The sequence below is a fragment of the Schistocerca serialis genome, chromosome 3 (assembly GCF_023864345.2).
Source record: "Schistocerca serialis cubense isolate TAMUIC-IGC-003099 chromosome 3, iqSchSeri2.2, whole genome shotgun sequence".
Lineage (NCBI taxonomy): Eukaryota > Metazoa > Arthropoda > Insecta > Orthoptera > Acrididae > Schistocerca > Schistocerca serialis.
In genome coordinates this window covers 956549561-956572207 of record NC_064640.1, presented here as the reverse complement: position 1 = coordinate 956572207, position 22647 = coordinate 956549561, and the positions used below count along the sequence as shown (strand labels likewise).

The 22647-nt window shown below is 38.9% G+C and overlaps 1 protein-coding gene across 1 annotated transcript in view; it reads right to left on the bottom strand.

Annotated features, from left to right (window-relative positions):
- Positions 1 to 22006, bottom strand: part of LOC126469629 (probable medium-chain specific acyl-CoA dehydrogenase, mitochondrial) — a 196190-nt gene extending 174184 nt beyond the window's left edge. The window contains exons 1-2 of the mRNA XM_050096755.1: positions 21761 to 22006; positions 2829 to 2916 (exon numbers count right to left, since the gene is read on the bottom strand). Coding sequence (XP_049952712.1) covers positions 2829 to 2916; positions 21761 to 21778 — 106 coding nt within the window. The 5' untranslated portion in view covers positions 21779 to 22006. The remainder of the gene's footprint in view (positions 1 to 2828; positions 2917 to 21760) is intronic.
- Positions 22007 to 22647: the final 641 nt, after the last annotated feature.

Genomic DNA, 22647 nt, shown 5'->3' with positions numbered 1-22647 from the left:
TGATGTATCAAACAGAATTTATTATTTTTCTCAAATTGCAGAAGATTCCATGCAGAAAAACACTTACTTAGTCTTTGAGAAACACTAACATGCTGCAGCTGTCTCTCCAAGTGGATTGTTGTACTGCACTGTACATTACTGGGCCTCTTTCACCTTTTGGTGATGTAAGACATATCAGTTGAGAGATGATATGATGGACACAAGGTTTTTACCATATAACATCAATATGGAAAGTATGTATTGCTACTCATCATACAGAGGAGGCCCTGAGACACTTTCATTGTGCCTGTCTAAGATTGTCTACTGCAGAAGAAGGACTTTGTCTGAAAACTTTTATATTTTAGCAAACACAAAAGCACAACTCACATACACATGGCTACAGTTTCAGAGCACTAGAGCCCTACATTTTGGATATATATTTTGTAGTTTCAATATAGTAAAGAAAGTTGTGGTAGAATTAAATAATTTAGGAGTGAAGAAGACAACACACTAAATAGTAAAAGCATTTAGTTGTCAACAGGCACATGAAAAAGACTGAAAATTTGCCAGCTTTTGGACAAATCCTTTAACAAGCTGGAGAACCAAAACACGCGCACACGCACACATGCGCACACACACAACCTACCGTTGCAGCTACACTGTACCAGCTGAGCATAAAATGCCAGGATTGCAGTTTGGCAGGTGAATTGGCGTGAAGAGTGGTGTCGAGTGTGGTGCATAGAAGGGAGAAAAGGTGAGAAGCAGGAGGAGAGATAGCTGGCAGCTCAGAGGGACACAGCCAGTGAGTGGGATAGGAATTCCAGAGCAGGTGGCATATACATCTACATAGTACTCTGCAGACCACTGTACATTGCATGGCAGTGGCTACCACAAACCACTATTAGCCATTTCCTTTCCTGTTCCACTCACAAATAGAGCAAGGGATAAATAACTGTGTATAAGCCCACATATGGGCCCTAATTTCTCTCATCTCATCTTTGCAGCCCTTACACGAAATGTATGTTGGCGGCAGTAGAATTGATCTCCAGCTGGCCTTAAACACCAGTACTCTAAATTTCCACAATAGTGCCTCATGAAAAGAGCATTGTCTTCTGTCCAGAGATTCCCACTTGAGTTCACAAAGTGTCCTCATATTTTTTGCATGCTGACTGAACCTACCAGTAACAAATCTAGCAATGTGCCTCTGAGCTGCTTTGATGTCTTCCTTCACTCTGATCTGGTGGGGACCCAAAATACTCAAAAAGTTCTGAACAATGGGTGACACTAGCATTCTGTATGTAATCTCCTTTATGGATGAGCTACTCTTTCTCAAAGTTCACCCAATACAACAAAAGCGAGCATTCCCCTTCCTTACTATCAACCTCATCTACACACTCAATTTCATATCGCTTTGCAACATTACGCCTAGATATTTAATCAACGTGACCATGTCAAGCAGCACACTACCAATGTTGTATTCGAACATTACAGGATTATTTTTTTCTACTCATCCACATTAACTTACATTTTCCTGCGTTTGGAACAAGCTACCATTTATCATACCAAAAAGAAATTCTTTCTAAGTCACTCTAAGTCACACTGTATGCTCCAACAGTCACTCAAAGATGACACCTCCCTGTACACCACAGTGTCATCAGCAAATGGCCATAAATTGCTGTTCACCCAGTCCATCAGACCATTTATATACATAGAGAATAACAGTAGTCCTATCACACTTTCCTGGGGCACTGCTGGTAATACTATTGTCTTTGATGACCACAGCAGCAGGTGTACAGGATAGGAATGTGACACATGCAAACTGGAGATGGTGAGTTGGGCAGCACACCACGATGGTGATGTGAAGGCTTGGTTGGGAATGAGTGACAGGACAGAGAAGGGTGAGACTGTTGGATAGAGGGTGTTTGTGCAGTAGGTTAGCAGAATTGAGGCCAGGAGAAGATTGTGGAAGTGTAGGATGTGTTGCAAGAATAACTTCCATCTGCATGGTTCAGGAAAAGTGGAGTTGAGGGGGAGGATCCAGATGGCACAGGTTGGTAAGTAGCCATCAAATTCGAGCCTGTAGTGCTCAGCAGCATGTTCTGCCACAGGGTGTTCAGTTCCGTTCTTAGATATAGTATGCTAGTGGCCATCCATTCTGATGGACCGCTGGTTGGTGGTCATGACCACAGAAAATGCTGTACACAACTCACTTTCAGCTCAGCATATCAGTTGAGAAAGAAGGGGTGACACGCATAGCATCGTTGACCATCCCTAGACAATGATTACGCTATATAGAGCCTCTAACACTGTCAATGGTTTGCCTCTCACCATTGAGAGGGTACATACTGTGCAGATTAATTATTACTGAAAGGACAGCTCTGGGTGCTAGGAGGACAGTAATTTCAGCACCTTCAGTTCCTCACAAACAATTCAGACAATTGACAACACATTTACTTGCAGTAAATATTCTGTGAGACTGTATTTTCAATAGAGGATGCATTGTACATCAGTAGTAAATAAAAATTTCTACTACTGAACATACAGCTTATACAGAACCAAATATGTAACATTGTTGAAGCTAAATATGTCCTTATTATAATACTAAAAAGGTAGATATAATAAGTAGTAATCGTTACTAAAATCTTGAAATAACGATGGAGTATGCCCTCAGAAAACAGACAAATGGAAATTCCACTCATGGAACTGATTATATTGGTCATCAATTTTCAGTAATAAATTTAATAATGCATTGTAGATAGGTTTTTGAGAAAAAAGTCACTGACAATCTAGATGAAAATTTAGCTAGCAATTTAAAAATGTTTATTGCTCTTAAGTAATAGTATTTTTACCAAAAGAGTAACCACTCAGTGGTTTCTTGTCAGCAACAGCACCACTGGAAAATGCTCTCAAGCCGCTTTGCAGTCCCCTGTGAAGGACCTGAGGAGGAGGATAACACTGTATGTAACTTGTAAGAAATGATATTAGTCACATATGATAGTAAAAATAAATGTGTACACAATATGAAAAGAAATTTCAAGTACAGCACGTATTCTAAATATTGTTATGAGGAGAGAGAGAGAGAGAGAGAGAGAGAGAGAGAGAGAGAAATGCGAAAAAAGTGGGAAAAATTAAAATTTATACATATGTGGAAATTCTTGTACTAATTTGTAAACATACACTTCTTATGTGCATAATTAGGACTGGTGTCAGTAAATACTGTACATTATTGTATTTTGTTGGTTCCTATTCACAATAGAAATTATTTTACATATATTACAAATGCTTTGTAATGTTACACTTATACTCACTAAAATATCATATTACTGCCAATTTATATACACATAAATTGTTCCTGCTAATAAATTTATCATATAAATAGGTATTGGCTATAAGCAAGTTCTTTCTCTTAAACTGTGCATTTTAGTAGCTGTAAAGTTATTGGATTTGCATGTTGCTGAATAACAGAAGTCTTTTTGGTCAAAATTAGTGCCTCTAACCCTTCGTGTAGATGATTGTAATTCTTAGAACAGATCATAGGAATTGGGCAGTAATTTGAAAAATGGAATATGTGATTTTCATTTAACTTCATTGAAAAGAAAATGTTGAGGAGCTTTTATTTGTATGTTTTGAACATGTTTCTCCAGGGTAGTCTTGAATTAAAATTACTATTATTATTCTTTCTTTCTTTTCTCAGACGTTATGTCTGGTCAAAAATGGAAAGTGACACGGACCTTGATCAAGCATGACTTCCTTTTAACTGTACGGTATATGTTATATTGCATTTAGGAACTTTCGGGTAATTGAACATGTATCAATAATTACAGATTTCCGTAGTTGTATATATAAGTTTGGATGTAGCTGTATTGCATTGATCTACTGGTGGATATTGTGTGGTATGACTCCTGTAGTTGATAGTATAATTGGTATAATGTCAACTTTATCCTGATGCCACATGCCCTTGACTTCCTCAGCCAGTTTGATGTATTTTTCAATTTTTTCTCCTGTTTTATTTTGTATATTTGTTGTATTGGGTATGGATATTTCGATTAGTTGTATTAATTTCTTCTTTTTATTGGTGAGTATGATGTCAGGTTTGTTATGTGGTGGTGTTTTATCTGTTATAATGGTTCTGTTCCAGTATAATTTGTATTCATCATTCTCCAGTACATTTTGTGGTGCATACTTGTATGTGGGAACATGTTGTTTTATAACTTTATGTTGTTGACGTATTATTTTTGCTACATTGTCATGTCTTCTGGGGTATTCTGTATTTGCTACTATTGTAGATCCGCTTGTGATGTGATCTCCTGTTTCTATTTGTTGTTTGCAAAGTCTGCATTTATCTGTTGTGGTATTGGGATTTTTAATAATATGCTTGCTGTAATATCTGGTGTTTATTGTTTGATCCTGTATTGCAATCATGAATCTTTCTGTCTCACTGTATACACTCCTGGAAATTGAAATAAGAACACTGTGAATTCATTGTCCCAGGAAGGCGAAACTTTATTGACACATTCCTGGGGTCAGATACATCACATGATCACACTGACAGAACCACAGGCACATAGACACAGGCAACAGAGCATGCACAATGTCGGCATTAGTACAGTGTATATCCACCTTTCGCAGCAATGCAGGCTGCTATTCTCCCATGGAGACGATCGTAGAGATGCTGGATGTAGTCCTGTGGAACGGCTTGCCATGCCATTTCCACCTGGCGCCTCAGTTGGACCAGCGTTCGTGCTGGACGTGCAGACCGCGTGAGACGACGCTTCATCCAGTCCCAAACATGCTCAATGGGGGACAGATCCCGAGATCTTGCTGGCCAGGGTAGTTGACTTACACCTTCTAGAGCACGTTGGGTGGCACGGGATACATGCGGACGTGCATTGTCCTGTTGGAACAGCAAGTTCCCTTGCCGGTCTAGGAATGGTAGAACGATGGGTTCGATGACGGTTTGGATGTACCGTGCACTATTCACTGTCCCCTCGACGATCACAAGTGGTGTACGGCCAGTGTAGGAGATCGCTCCCCACACCATGATGCCGGGTGTTGGCCCTGTGTGCCTCGGTCGTATACAGTCCTGATTGTGGCGCTCACCTGCACGGCGCCAAACACGCATACGACCATCATTGGCACCAAGGGAGAAGCGACTCTCATTGCTGAAGACGACACGTCTCCATTCGTCGCTCCATTCACGCCTGTCGTGACACCACTGGAGGCGGTCTGCACGATGTTGGGGCGTGAGCGGAAGATGGCCTAACGGTGTGCAGGACCGTAGCCCAGCTTCATGGAGACAGTTGCGAATGGTCCTCGCCGATACCCCAGGAGCAACAGTGTCCCTAATTTGCTGGGAAGTGGCGGTGCGGTCCCCTACGGCACTGCGTGGGATCCTACGGTCTTGGCGTGCATCCGTGCGTCGCTGCGGTCCGGTCCCAGGTCGACGGGCACGTGCACCTTCCTCCGACCACTGGTGACAACATTGATGTACTGTGGAGACCTCACGCCCCACGTGTTGAGCAATTCGGCGGTACATCCACCCGGCCTCCCGCATGCCCACTATACGCCCTCGCTCAAAGTCCGTCAACTGCACATACGGTTCACGTCCACGCTGTCACGGCATGCTACCAGTGTTAAAGACTGCGATGGAGCTCCGTATGCCACAGCAAACTGGCTGACACTGACGGCGGTGGTGCACAAATGCTGCGCAGCTAGCGCCATTCGACGGCCAACACCGCGGTTCCTGGTGTGTCCGCTGTGCCGTGCGTGTGATCATTGCTTGTACAGCCCTCTCGCAGCGTCCGGAGCAAGTATGGTGGGTCTGACACACCGGTGTCAATGTGTTCTTTTTTCCATTTCCAGGAGTGTATATTGCCTTTTCTTAGCCATGTGTTGGATGCGTCTTGATCGATGTGTGGCTGTGTTAGATGATACGGGTGCTTGCCATGTAGTGTTTTCTTTTTCCAATTAACTTTCTTTGTATCTGTTGATGTTATGTGATATAAAGCGTTGTAGAGGTGGTTATGAAATTGTAGTGGTGTAGCCGATGTATTTATGTGGGTGATTGCTTTGTGTATTTTGCTAGTTTCTGCTCGTTCTAGAAAGAATTTTCTTAAATTGTCTACCTGTCCATAATGTAGGTTTTTTATGTCGATAAATCCCCTTCCTCCTTCCTTTCTGCTTAATGTGAATGTTTCTGTTGCTGAATGTATGTGATGTATTCTATATTTGTGGCATTGTGATCGTGTAAGTGTATTGAGTGCTTCTAGGTCTGTGTTACTCCATTTCACTACTCCAAATGAGTAAGTCAATATTGGTATAGCATAAGTATTTATAGCTTTTGTCTTGTTTCTTGCTGTCAATTCTGTTTTCAGTATTTTTATTAGTCTTTGTCTATATTTTTCTTTTAGTTCTTCTTTAATATTTGTATTATCTATTCCTATTTTTTGTCTGTATCCTAGATATTTATAGGCATCTGTTTTTTCCATCACTTCTATGCAGTCGCTGTGGTTATCCAATATGTAATCTTCTTGTTTAGTGTGTTTTCCCTTGACAATGCTATTTTTCTTACATTTGTCTGTTCCAAAAGCCATATTTATATCATTGCTGAATACTTCTGTTATCTTCAGTAATTGGTTGAGTTGTTGATTTGTTGCTGCAAATAGTTTCAGATCATCCATGTACAGCAAATGTGCGATTTTGTGTGGGTATGTTCCAGTAATATTGTATCCATAATTTGTATTATTAAGCATGTTGGATAGTGGGTTCAGAGCAAGGCAGAAACAGAAAGGACTTAATGAGTCTCCTTGGTATATTCCACGCTTAATCTGTATTGGCTGTGATGTGATATTATTTGAATTTGTTTGGATATTAAGTGTGGTTTTCCAATTTTTCATTACTATGTTTAGGAACTGTATCAATTTAGGATCTACTTTGTATATTTCCAATATTTGTAGTAACCATGAGTGGGGTACACTATCAAAAGCTTTTTGGTAATCAATGTATGTGTAGTGTAGCGACCTTTGTTTAGTTTTAGCTTGATATGTCACCTCTGCATCTATTATCAGTTGCTCTTTACATCCTCGTGCTCCTTTGCAACAGCCTTTTTGTTCTTCATTTATAATTTTGTTCTGTGTTGTATGTGTCATTAATTTCTGTGTAATGACTGAAGTTAACATTTTGTATATTGTTGGTAGGCATGTTATGGGGTGATATTTAGCTGGGTTTGCTGTGTCTGCTTGATCTTTAGGTTTCAGATAGGTTATTCCATGTGTAAGTGTATCAGGGAATGTGTATGGGTCTGCAATGTAACTGTTAAATAATTTAGTTAGATGTGAATGTGTTGAGGTGAACTTCTTTAGCCAGATATTTGCTATTTTATCTTTTCCAGGGGCTTTCCAATTGAGAGTAGAATTAATTGCTCGGGTGACTTCATGTTGCAAAATTATCACTTCAGGCATTTGTGGTATCATCTTGTATGTGTCTGTTTCTGCTTGTATGCACCGTGCATGCCTGTTATGTTGTATCGGGTTTGACCATATGTTGCTCCAGAAGCGTTCCATGTCTGTTATGTTTGGTGGATTGTCTATTTTAATGTGTGTGTTATCTACTGTCTGGTAAAATTTCTTTTGGTTTGTGTTCAATGTTTGGTTTTGTTTCCTTCTATTTTCACTTTTTTTGTATCTTCTAAGTCATTTGGCCAATGCTTGTAATTTCTGCTTATTTTGATCTAATTGCTCTATTGCTTCTTGTTGTGAGATTTTACCTAACCTTTTTTGTTTTTTTTTTTCTGACATTCCATTTCTTATAAATTGTGTTAGCTGTCCGATGTCTTTTCTCAGTTTTTCTATTCTGATCTGTAGCCTGTGTTGCCATGCTGGTTTTGTGGGTTTCTTCTGTGTGTTGGTTGGTTCTGATCTCTGCCTAGTGTGTATATTTAGTGTAGTGAGTGCTCCTATATAAACCAGTGGTTGTAACTCTTCCATAGTTGTGTTTTCATTTATTTTGTTGTGTATGATTGTGTTGATAGTTTTTATTGTTGTTTCAACTTGTGGGTTAATTGGTGGTCTACGCAAGAATGGTCTAATGTCTGTATTTGTGTCTTTGTATTATATATATGTTAGCTGAAATTTTTCTTGTATATCTAACATCTGTGTCACTTCGTGTTCTATTTGTGCTTGTTCTGGTGGCTGTCTTAAGATTTCGTTTTCCTCTGATTGTTTAATTGGTGCATGTTGTTCTTTGTTTGTTTGCTCTGGGATGTTTGAGTCCATTACTGTATTTTCTTCTTCTTCTGATTGCACATTATTTTGTTCCAGTATTTGTTGTACTTGTCGTTTGATGTTTTCTAATTCTGACTGGGGTATCCTGTTATTTTTGATTATTCCACGGATCTGATCAGCTAATCGTTGTTCTGTTAAAAATTTTAATTCTGGGTATCTGGTAATAAATGTTGTGTATACTTGTGATCTGTATCCAGTTGTGTTGGTTCCTAGGTTTGTTGCTTGGTAATAACAGAACATGAGGTGTCGATTAACTTCATCTGACCATCTCATCCTCTGTCTTTGTTTTCCTTCTAGGGTGGTTGCAGGAAGCATATCCTGCAAAACACCTCTATTTGGATTTAAATCATTTTCCAGTTGGCTAGCAGTGTCGTTACCATTGTGGGCGGGCATAGGGTTCAAGCGTCGTCCCCGACCATGACGGCGCTTGTCCGAGGCTTCTTTAGTTCTGTCCTGAACCAACTAATCACACTAAAAGGGGGGTTAGCCCTATTAGTGGTTTGTTCTTTTCGTCGCCTTTTACGACTGGCAGAACATACCGGAGGCCGATTCTTTTCCCGGGCCTCCACGGGGTTTATTATTATTATTATTATTATTATTATTATTATTATTATTATTATTATTATTATTATTATCATCATCATTATCATCATTATTATTATTAAGAAATATTACAGGCTCTTCCAATCTGAAAACCTAGGCCAATTTAAAAAGGCAAACATTATGGTTTAATAGATTATAGATAATGAGTTCATTATACAAGGGGTGCAAAATCAAGCTGAACAAAGATGAGAAAAGAGACCAGGTATTTCCTTTCAATAAAACAACCCTGAAATTTTTGTAAAATGATTTGGTGCGTTGAAGCCTGCTTTTTGTTGATTGCGAGTCTAATGCATGTCAGTTTCTGAACTGCATCTAATGATACAAAGTTAATGTTTTGTAGATACATCATTTTCAATTTACTGCTACAGCAATATCTGATTAAATGATTAACAAGTCACTCATACCATATCAATACCCAGATGAGGAAGTATGTGATGTAAGAGAATTAGATAGGACCTGCCATGGGCAAAGAAAAACTACAGGCAGGTTGCACTGAAAAGGTAGAATACCAACACTTGAACACTACCATTTGTGTATGCAAGATTTTGTTTCTAAACTGATCGTACAGCCTATACAGGAATATCAGTCAAAAGTGAGATTTGTATGATTGGCTAAGAGGAGGAAATCAAAAATAAAATGAAGATAGCTTGAATAATTACTGTTTTCTGCATGGGAGTGCATAATGAATGCTTAATAATCTGTCCCAGCATACATTCAGAAAATATGTCTAGAAGATCAGAAAAGACCAATTCAGAAAAATTTCCAGACTACTACAAATATTCTCAAACCCTTAACATACCTCTCCCATATGACCGTGAAAATAAAATTAAAACAGGCTCTATCACAGATGTTCATGTAAGCAATCCTTCCTGCACACCATACATGAACAGACTGGGAATACATATTTGAAGGGGTCAGTGAGATATAGTCATAAGACACACTTTTGGCAAAATTAAGATATTCAGTCTGACATTCTTAATGATGCCCTCCTCATCTTGGATTGAAGTAGTTCTGTCTTTCTCCAACAGGTCGCAGGTGATGACATAGTGTGGTTCTATACTCTGCCACCTGATGTCTTCTTCCGAAGATACATAGTCACAAGTCACATCAAAATGGCTAAATGCTAACATACATCTGAAGGTGCATTGCACATTCTAGGCGTATACTGCAGTGACAGCAGTGTAAATGAGGATTCTGATCCTTCGGACAGTGACGGTGATGAGTCTTGGTGTCCATCAAGCAACAGTACTAGCTCAGTAGATGTTTCGGTAAGAATATGAAAACATTTTTTACTGGTGATCATTTTTCAGTGGCTTGTGACTTTGTTTCTCGTAACATTGCTCTCACAGTTGATCATCGTTATTTGTGTTAACGAGAAACCTATAGAGCCTAATTTAATGACTACTAATTATAGTAATAATATAGTTTTCATGACTACAAACTTGTAAGAATATTTTTATTATCAATGCCATTTCAGCAGCATATAATGATTTGTGTGGCTTGTGACTACATGTCGCAGAAGTTCTGTGACTATTTTTCTGTTCATATTAGGAGCTTGAAATAAGTAGTGCAAATGAAGTATCACCCCCAGAAACCAAGCTCTTCAAGGAAAAGAAAGCGTAATATTGAGCAGTGGAAAAAAATTAAGGCCAAACGTCAAGGTAACACTGGTCAGCAGTACATGTCTTCTAAAACCAACAAGACTGTTCAGGCAGCATCTTTGGGAAGTCCCGGTAGTTATTCAAGCAAGTGCTATACGAAACTACTCAGACAAGAAGAAAATATTTTTCAATCATTTTAGGACATAGGAAACGTTAATGCTCAGAATACTTACCTAATGTGTTGTATGGAAATGGTACCAAAAAAGCGAAGGTTTGTTTCACTGCTTTTAAACATGTATGGACCAATAGTAACAAATTTACTTTACCTTGTTCTGCTTCACATTTCTTTCTTTCACAGCTAACCAAAAAGACTACAAAGCAACTTTCATCTAGAGCTCTGACATTTTCATACAATGTGAAAGTAAATGGAATAGAAGTCATGATTTTCAAGAAAGCTTTCCTCAGGGTACATGTCTTACAGAACCACATACGACGAGTGAGGAATTTGCAACAGCAACTGAATCTGGGTCTCACAGTTCCAAAAGAAGATGGAAGAGGTTTGTATATTACATTTTACTATAAGGTATCCATTTCAACCAAATAAAATAATGTTGAAGTATAATAATAACACGAAGTAATGTATCAACTCGTGTGGTCTTTTCTTTCAGGCAAACATGGCAATCATCCGCATAAATTTCAAGACAAAGCTGTGCAAGGTGTCAGAGACTTCCTCAGTGCTATACCAAACTATAAGTCACTATAGCAAGCAACAGAACTCCACCAAAGTATATTTTGCATGTGATCTCACAACTGCATTCTTATTTCAGGACAAATACTCTGAAGTCTATGTTAAATTTGGACACAAAAATTGCCCTGAATTTGCTTTGTGATACAGTGGGGATACCCTTTTCCTTGCAGTATTCAAACTGTTGAAGAGCGACACCTGTTCAACATGTGATGCCTTTCTAACAGCAAGGAGTAACCCAGAATTTTGTGCAGAAGAAATTACACACAGGAAAAAACAACATGAGTTGCATCTAAGAAAGGCTGATAGTGGGCAGAATATGATCATGTCTTTGACTTCCCTGACTAAAGAGAATGTGAAAGAGCACCAAGTAATAGCTTTGGCATGAGAAATGTTTGTAGCATGTCCATTGCTAACAGTTAGCCCAGAGTTCTAAAAGAGAAAAATATTGTGGGTCAAATAAGGGATACATGTTTCTGTGGAGTGAGAAGGATGGAGAAAGGGTTCAGAGTAAGTTGGGAGCTGTTTATTCAAATACTTAGAGATAACTAACACATGAGCCAAAAATCGCCACATAATCACAGATAACTGTAAGGGCCAGGCAAAGAACTGGTGTCTTATTGCTCTGGAAAGTATTCTCGTTGCCACCAAAAGATTTGAATCTGTGCAGAATTGTTTCTCTGGGTAGGTCACACTAGACTTCCCTGCAATCGTGATTTTGGTTGCATTGAAATTTATGCGAGAAACAGACGTCCAGTGGTATACACGCCAGATGAATGGGCAGAAGTTGTCAAATCTGCTAGTCCAAAAAATTTCATCAAATGAAAGTGCACAGACAAGACTTCAGAAGCTTGGGAGATCTGAAGTCATTAATCTCGATACCCACTCTAAATATATCTGGAGATTCCATTCGTTTTAGAGAAGCAACTCAATTTAAGTCCCCTTCACAATAAGTGTGAAGCACTGCTGCTCAAATATAGGAACCTACGTCAGTGGATCTATGTAGCAACAGGAAAGGAAGATCTACTGAAGCAGATCTATTTCAGCTGCCAAGTAAATATAGAAAGCCACTACAAATTAATCAGAAAAAGATTGATGACATGGCATACATACCTGAAGCATATCAAAGCCTTTTTCGGTCATGTGCTGGAAATAATGAGAACTATGACGACGTAGAAGAACTTCCTTGATTTCGCATTCACGGTGTAAAATGAAGCATTAGATTGACTTACCTGTTATGTATGTGTGTATGTGAAAGTGCAAAAATTGTTAAAATTTATTAGTTATTACACAATTTTCAAAACAAAACCTTAAAAACAAATTTTGTGTTCTAAATTGTTGTCGAAAATGGCTTATGACTGTGTCTCCCTGAAAATATCATAATTAAAATGACTCTCAAATTAATATTACATAACAGAAAGAAGATAATGTATTTTACACAAGGTTTACAATGTATTAAAGTATAATTAAAAGCAAAAAGAAAGTGCCTATTTTTTCTTCAACATTTTTATACTTCCATGAAACTTTAAAGTCACTGTATCTCAAAACTAGTTGAATGTGGCTTATGACTATCTCTCTCTGACCCCCTTCATTTGTAAGATACTCTACAGTAGAAAGTATGCCCTGAAATGCTCTTAATACTAATCTGTAGGATATAAATGTAAACAGAGTAACATAAGTTGATCAGACTAAACAGATACAATATATTAATAGAAATTCTTAATGAAGATGTATTTATTTATGTATTAATTCCTCTCTCTTGAAGCACTTACATACAGTCATAATCATGAGTATGCCAGATGTACAAAAGATTTTATAAAGTGTGACTGACACATCAGGAAACTAGTAATGTGTAGTACCATAGAGAACATAAATATAAGTAGCCTATAATAAAAAAAGAATGTACATTACAAAACAACATACATGATACACAAAGAATTTACCATGTGGTTAATAGTTAGATATGGAACTAAACATTGTTAAGTTACTTACCAAGAAACACAATAAAAGAATACAGTGCACACCAAAAAATTTCCAAATGTGATTAATAGTAAAATATGATCTGAACATTATTCAGTTGCTTGCGTAGTCATTATATACATAAGACAAATTACCAGAAGAAACAAAAATGCATAGAAAGAATGTACAAATAAGGAGCATTATCATTTATTTGGTAAATCAGGTCATCATTTCAATAGTTTTCAGATCCTTAAATTGTGTAAAACACTTCCTTTTTCAGCCATTTTTGGGTCTTACTTTTGCAGCTATTAAGAGAGGTGGCATGTTCCTGCACAACTAATGCACTGAATTCTTTTTAAAGTTGGGCTGCAGGTATGTCTATCTTTGGTACCTCAATGTAATACTTGTTGAACATTAAAATCATGGGACAGTAATATGCACATATACAGATGGTGGTAATATCACATACACAAGGTATAAAAGGGCAGTGCATTGATGGAATGATGGAACTGTAATTTGTATACTCATGTAATTTATGCGAAAAGGTTTCTGATGTGATTATGGCCACATAATGGAAATTAACAGACGTTGAACATGGAATTGTAGTTGAAGCTAGATGCACGGGACAGTCCATTTCAGAAATCATTAGGGAATTCAATATTTTGAGTTCCACAGAGTCAAGATTGTGCTGACAATACCAAATTTCAGGCATTACCTCTCACCATGGACAACACAGTTGCCAACCACCTTCACTTAAAAGTCAAGAGTGTTTGCGTAGAGTTGCCAGTGCTAACAGAAAAGCATCACTGCATGAAATAACTACAGAAATCAATGTGGGGCGTTTGATGAAAATATCCGTTAGGACAGTGCAATGAAATTTAGCATTAATAATAATAATAATAATAATAATAATAATAATAATAGCTTTATTCAACATTGAATGGTACACTACACATGTATAAAGAAACAGTAATTATTAAAGTTATTTGTACAATACACAAGACACATTCTTCTGAATATGTCATTAATTTACAACAAAATTACAATAAGATGTTTACTGATTTCTATTCACATAATTTCGCAAAGCATTTGTTGTTCTTCATATAAGTATGGTGCTCTTCTAATGTGCAGAAAAGGGTGTTTTACTAAAATTTTCTTAAGCTGATGTTTCAGTTTAATTGTAGGAAGAGCCATGACTGCACTAGGCAGTGCATTAGGTAATTTTATACCTGTGAACTGAGGCCCCTTTTCGTAAAGTGCTGTTCTGTGGCTTCCAATGTAAAATCTTTCTTTATTTCTAGTATTGTACTGGTGGAAATCTGAATAAGTGTTTGGGTGCAGTCTTTTCACAAGCAATATGGCTTTTAGAATGTATGTGTTTATAACAGTTAACACCTCTGTTTTTGGAAACAAGTTGTGACAAGATTCCCTATATTTTGCTCCACAGATTATGCTCACACCCCTTTTTTGAAGAATGAGTAGCTTATCTAGATAAGCTTTGAGCTTTGAGCTTTGGTTGTTGCCCCCAAAATTTCAATACCATAGTTCACGTGAGAGGAGAAAATAGCATTGTATGCAGTCTTTAGGACTACAATGTCTCTACAGAACTTGCTAATAGTACTGATTGCACATATATTTTTTGACAACATAGTTGCTAGGGAGTCAATATGTGTGTCCCATTTCAGGTTGCTTTGGATTGTTAAGCCAAGGAATTTTACACTAGACTCTTTCTTTACCAATTTGTTGCCAATGTATTATTTAATTTCATTATTCAAATACTTTTCTTAAACTCCATGAAACATGTTTTACTCGTGCTTACATTTAAGTGGCTTTCATTAAAAAACTGAACAATTTCTTTGTCACATTATTACACTTGGCCTCTAGTTCATTACATGATTGCTTTTTACACACAGTGGACATCTCATTGGCATACAGAACAATTTTGGAAAATATAGTACAGTATATAATATCATTTACATAGATCAAGAACAGAAGGGGGCCCAACATTGAGCCCTGGGGCACGCCATACTTTATGCAAGTAATTTCTGATTTGTAGACACCACTTTCCATTTTAAGTAGAACAAACTGTTTTCTATTGCTCATATAACACTTTATTAGGTCATAAGCAGCACCTCTAATGCCCATGTTCCATAGCTTGTCAAATCGGATGTCAACATTCACACAATCAATGGCTTTTTCCAGGTCTAGGTATACATCTGCGACATGTTCCTTGCTTTCAATACCCCCTAACGCCTCTTCAATTAGTTGAGCAGCTGCAGTGCTAGTTTATTTACCATTTAGGAATCCATTTTGATTTTCAAACATCAGGTTGTGTTTGTTAAGAAAGTTTATAATCCTGTTGTATATAACTTTCTTTCGCAACTATTTTGGAAAAGACAGGAAGGATTGAGACTGGTCTGTAGTTTCCTATTTTGTTGTTGTCACCTTTCTTAAAAATGGGTGTTACCTGTGCTATTTTTAGTCTGTCTGGAAAGGTGCCTGATTCTATTATATTGTTGACTGCTACAGACAGAGGTACAGAGACATTTTGGCTACAGGCTTTTAAAACATTAATATTTAGGCCATCACACCCAGATGAATTAGAGGGTTTTAGAGAGCTAATGGTATACACCTGCGACATGTTCCTTGCTTTCGATACCCCCGAACGCCTCTTCAATTAGTTGAGCAGCTATCTCTATAGCCATCTATAGTTGTGAAAATGTTGCCAGTGCAAGATTTTGTGCACGAACTGATGTCTAAATTATGTGCCACAAATGTTCAATGTGATTCATGTCAGGCAATTTTGGAGCCATATCATTCACTTAAACTGGCCATAATGCTTGTGAGACCAATCACGAACAGTTGTGGCCTGGTGACAGGTGCAATGTCATCCACAGAAATTATATCATTGTTTGGGAATGTGAAGTCCCTGATTGGTTGCAAATGTTCTCCAAGTAGATGAGCATAACAATTTCCAGTCAATGATTGGTTTAGTTAGACCAGAGAACACAGTCCATTCTATGCAAACTCAACCCACATGATTATGGAGCCCCACCTGTTTGCACAGTGCATTGTTGACAACTCAGTTCAATGGTTTTGTGGGGTCTGCACCACACCTGAACAATACTGTCAGCTCTTACCAATTGAAATTAGGACTCACCTGACAAGGGCATTGTTTACGTCACCTAGGATCCAACCGATCTGGTCACATGCTCGGGAGAGGCGCTGCAGGTGATGTGCTGTTAGCAAATGCAGTTACGCCAGTAATCTGCTGCCATATCCCAGGGAAACTTGTAAAGCCTGCTGGCCTCATTGCTAGTCCAAAATTATCCTCTAAGGTCCAGCAGGTAAAACTCAGCCTCAAAATCGTACACCAGGATTTTGGTAGTCTTAGAAATAAGCATAATGATCTAGATGTAATTTCACAGATTGACAAACCCGATATATTAGTTGTAACTGAACATTGACTAATGCTAATCAGAGCTTCATTGTACCAACCACTATATATGAAATTCTGCACAACCTTTAGTAGAAAAGACAAGACTGGGGGAGGTGTAGCAATTTTCACTGTAAATGGAAGTAATTTGAATGTCATTGATGTGAGTGCCTTCTGCTTGGAAGGAGTCTCAGAATTTGCTGCAATAAACCTAAAATGGGGTAGAGATAACATAACAGTTATCGGTGTTTACAGGCCACGTGCAGCAAATACAGATACCTTTTTTGTAAATCTTTCTGACTTGCTTGTTTATATAGATACAACATTTTTTGAGCCAAATGGTCATGTAAATATTATAGTTACAGGGGATATAAATATAGATTTATTAACAAATGATGTCAGCACAAAAAGTTACATCGCCTGTGTGATGAATTTAACCTGACCCCAGTCATTCGGGAACCCACTAGAGAAATTGGCAATAGTAAAACATGTCTTGACAACATAATAACAAACATGACCCACCTATCCCACAGTGCATCGGTTTTAAAACTAGCCGTCCCAGATCACCATGCAGTACAGCTTAAATTGGAGCTCCACGAGGCCCCCACTGTCACCACAAAGCAACAGTTTAGTCTATTTATGTTGTCATTATACACTCCTGGAAGTGGAAAAAAGAACACAGACACCGGTGTGTCAGACCCACCATACTTGCTCCGGACACTGCGAGAGGGCTGTACAAGCAATGATCACACGCACGGCACAGCAGACACACCAGGAACCGTGGTGTTGGCCGTCGAATGGCGCTAGCTGAGCAGCATTTGTGCACCGCCGCCGTCAGTGTCAGCCAGTTTGCCGTGGCATACGGAGCTCCATCGCAGTCTTTAACACTGGTAGCATGCCGCGACAGCGTGGACGTGAACCGTATGTGCAGTTGACGGACTTTGAGCGAGGGCGTATAGTGGGCATGCGGGAGGCCGGGTGGATGTACCGCCGAATTGCTCAACACGTGGGGCGTGAGGTCTCCACAGTACATCGATGTTGTCGCCAGTGGTCGGCGGAAGGTGCACGTGCCCGTCGACCTGGGACCGGACCGCAGCGACGCACGGATGCACGCCAAGACCGTAGGATCCTACGCAGTGCCGTAGGGGACCGCACCGCCACTTCCCAGCAAATTAGGGACACTGTTGCTCCTGGGGTATCGGCGAGGACCATTCGCAACCGTCTCCATGAAGCTGGGCTACGGTCCCGCACACCGTTAGGCCATCTTCCGCTCACGCCCCAACATCGTGCAGCCCGCCTCCAGTGGTGTCGCGACAGGCGTGAATGGAGGGACGAATGGAGACGTGTCGTCTTCAGCGATGAGAGTCGCTTCTGCCTTGGTGCCAATGATGGTCGTAAGCGTGTTTTGCGCTGTGCAGGTGAGCGCCACAATCGGGACTGCATACGACCGAGGCACACAGGGCCAACACCCGGCATCATGGTGTGGGGAGCGATCTCCTACACTGGCCGTACACCACTGGTGATCGTCGAGGGGACACTGAATAGTGCACGGTACATCCAAACCGTCATCGAACCCATCGTTCTACCATTCCTAGACCGGCAAGGGAACTTCCTGTTCCAACAGGACAATGCACGTCCGCATGTATCCCGTGCCACCCAACGTGCTCTAGAACATGTAAGTCAACTACCCTGGCCAGCAAGATCTCCGGATCTGTCCCCCATTGAGCATGTTTGGGACTGGATGAAGCGTCGTCTCACGCGGTCTGCACGTCCAGCACGAACGCTGGTCCAACTGAGGCGCCAGGTGGAAATGGCATGGCAAGCCGTTCCACAGGACTACATCCAGCATCTCTACGATCGTCTCCATGGGAGAATAGCAGCCTGCATTGCTGCGAAAGGTGGATATACACTGTACTAGTGCCGACATTGTGCATGCTCTGTTGCCTGTGTCTATGTGCCTGTGGTTCTGTCAGTGTGATCATGTGATGTATCTGACCCCAGAAATGTGTCAATAAAGTTTCCCCTTCCTGGGACAATGAATTCACGGTGTTCTTATTTCAATTTCCAGGAGTGTACATTATTCTTTTAGTTACAAACTGCGTGTTAGCACAAATAAAATGATTTGAAAATAATATCTTTTTATATGATAGCTTTGCTGCTGACTTCTATTACTGCTTTAATACCACATGCCCAGTTGTAATCACAAAAAAGAAAGAAACAAAAAATATAAACAAAAATATTTGGGTGAACAGTAATGTCACTGAAGTGAAGGAAAATTAAAACTACTCCACAGTGCAATACTGAATAATAGAGAGATTCCTGTGCTAAAGGACGCCTTCAAAATATATCAAACACAATATAAGGACTTACTCACACAGACCAGGAGCAATTATGTTGCAAATAAGCTTCAAAACTCACACAACGTAACTGCTCGCATCTGGGCAGTCATAAACAGTTTTAGAACCTGCAATGACAAATCCTGTATGGACTTTACAATTAACCACAATGGCATGCTCATAAAAGACCAACTGGAAATTGTAAATATTTTTAATGAATATTTTTCTTCTGTAGGGGAAGCCATAAATGACAAACATAAAAACATGCACTACAGTTTTAAAGGTAATACTTGTGACCATAGTACATATCTAGCCCCCACAAATTGTGCAGAAATAATGGGCATCATTAGCTCTCTAAAACCCTCTAATTCATCTGGGTGTGATGGCCTAAATATTAATGTTTTAAAAGCCTGTAGCCAAAATGTCTCTGTACTTCTGTCTGTAGCAGTCAACAATATAATAGAATCAGGCACCTTTCCAGACAGACTAAAAAATAGCACAGGTAACACCCATTTTTAAGAAAGGTGACAACAACAAAATAGAAAACTACAGACCAGTCTCAATCCTTCCTGTCTTTTCCAAAATAGTTGCGAAAGAAAGTTATATACAACAGGATTATAAACTTTCTTAACAAACACAACCTGATGTTTGAAAATCAAAATGGATTCCTAAATGGTAAATAAACTAGCACTGCAGCTGCTCAACTAATTGAAGAGGCGTTAGGGGGTATCGAAAGCAAGGAACATGTCGCAGGTGTATACCTAGACCTGGAAAAAGCCATTGATTGTGTGAATGTTGACATCCTATTAGACAAGCTATGGAACATGGGAATTAGAGGTGCTGCTTATGACCTAATAAACACTAGACTCTTTCTTTACCAATTTGTTGCCAATGTATTATTTAATTTCATTATTCAAACTACTTTTGTTAAACTCCATGAAACATGTTTTACTCGTGCTTACATTTAAGTGGCTTTCATTAAAAAACTGAACAATTTCTTTGTCACATTATTACACTTGGCCTCTAGTTCCTTACATGATTCCTTTTTACACACAATGGACATGTCATTGGCATACAGAACAATTTTGGAAAATATAGGACAGTATTTAATATCATTTACATAGATCAAGAACAGAGGGGGGCTCAATATTTATGCAGGGGCTTCCAGTGACTTGTTGAGTGCATGCCACATCAAGTTGCTGCACTACATCAGGCTAAAGGAGATCTGACATTATATTAGGAGGTATCCCATGACTTTTATCATCTCAGTGTACGTTTATGAATAGACTGTCGAAAGTTGTAACTGTTAAAGTTTTCTTTTACGTATGAAGGGCAATTGTATATACAAAGAGGTGGGATTATCATTATCAGTAATTCTTTGAAATAAGGCCTGCATGATATCTTACTTTCGGTAATTCCAGAGATGCTTCTAATGACTCGCATCTGACGAATAAAAATTTTCGTGGCCTGTGGAGAATTATCCCATAGAAGAAGGCCATATCTTAGATGGCAATGCAAGAGGGCATAATAGGAGTTAATCAGCAGTTTTTCGGAAACGGGTGTGCGTACTTTTTATCGGTAAATAAATACTGCATTTGTTCAGACTGTCAACAAAAATAGATAACTCATGAAAGCTTCCGAGACATATAATCTGTGTGACTCTCCCAAGTTAATTTTGTATCTAGGTATATAACAAGGAAATCGATGGAAGGGGTCTCAACATGAACACTGAAGCCAGTGAATTAACTATTAACTAGTAACTATAAAAAGCCTCTAAATATATGTTTCAGCTTGTACAAACTACATTGCAGATAACCTGAGGTAATCTGTACTTTGCTCATTCAATTTTTTTGTCCATAACGCTCAGGCAGTTCATTTATAAGCACTGATCCTTGGGGAATACCTCTATGATTTTTGGGGAACACCTCCAGTATCATCCAGCAAATTGTGATTTTTGATCATTGTAACTTGCTCAAGTCTACTAGTCTGGCTTCAGCACATAATTTTAATGCAATAAAATTTTCAGCAGATTTAAGCATTTATATCTGGATCCTAAAACCATACTGAAACTTACTTAGTCAGTATATTGTTATTGGACAAATGAATACAAATTTGCTTTTGTATACAATATTCAATTATTTTGGCAAAATAGGTACGGTACCAGAGAAATTGGATGATAATTACCGGTGCAAGATTTATCACCCTTTTGTGCAATGGAATGACAACTGTTTTTCATAGACGTTCTGAGAAAACATCACCACCAGACATATTATGAATGTGCAAGAAGCGAATGATATTAAGTCCATTATATTTTTAATTATATAATTTGAGAAGCCATACATGCCAGTATCTTCTGATCTAGAGCAACCTAAGTTTTCTGTTGATTTAACTACATCATATACTTCCGCGATTACAAGTTGGTACTTATTAGCAAACATGTAACTGACAGCAGGTGCTATGATACAAAACTCGCGTACTATTTCATAAAATTCGAGTGAGAGTCAACAAGTTAGTAGTAGGGAAAGATCATCTCGAAAGAACAGACAGCTTGCAACAAAATTCCATTTTAAGGCCGTTGTACTGAAGGAAGTCTGTAATCTGTCAGACAAACTCTTGTCGTCTTGATAATAATTTTGTGCAGGTTCAGGACTCGAACCGGAATCGTGCACGAATGATGTGGCATACGATTTCGCTCTACAATGTAGTTTTCGCTAAAGTTAAAGATTTAGTAGTGGAAATTCTTATACCGCGTAGGTAAGTTCAGATAATTGCCACAAAAATTTACAGCGACAATGTAGTTAGCTGTTACGGCACAGTACCTTGTTAAATGAGGTCATGATGGACAGAAATCAGTTCCACATAGACCTTCCGCTGACTGCTGAATACTTCTGTTAGCGGTATATTCGTTCCTCGGACTTTACTCTTGCTTATCTAATCAAATATTCGAGATTAGATGCTCGGTATAATTATCTAGCGTAAACACAGGTTTTTGAGCTCTATTGTATGAGGCAGAACTGACAAATATTGTTTACAAGCTATGATACGCTGAACACTTCCGCAAATCTGACTTGTCCTACTTTGAAAGACGGAATGTGAAATTTTCGTATCGTGTCGTCTAGAGAAGACACATCTACATATACATCTACATGGGTTCTCTGCAAATCACATTTAAGTGCCTGGGAGAGGGTTCATCATACCACCTTCACAATAATTGTCTGTTATTCCAATCTCGTACAGAGCGCGGAAGAAACGAACACTTATATCTCTCCGTGCGAGCTCTGATTTCCATTACTTTATTATGACGGTCGTCACTTCGTGAGTAGGTCGGCGTCAACAAAATATTTTAGCATTTGGAGGAGAAAGCTGGTGATTGAAATTTCGTAAGAACATTCCACCGCAAGCAAAAACGCCTTTTTTTAATTATGCCCACCACTAATCCTGCGCCATTTCAGTGACGCTCTCTCTCTCTCTCTCTCTCTCTCTCTCTCTCTCTCTCTCTCTCTCTCTCTCTCCTCTCCTATTTCGTGATATCGTAAAATGTGCTGCCCTTCTTTGAACTTTCTCGATGTACTTCACAGTCCTGTCTGGTAAGGATCCCACATCCTGTAGCAGTGTTCTAAAAAAGGATGGACAAACGTAGTGTAGGCAGTCTCCTTAGTATATCCGTTACATTTTCTACGTTTCCTACCAATAAAACGCAGTGTTT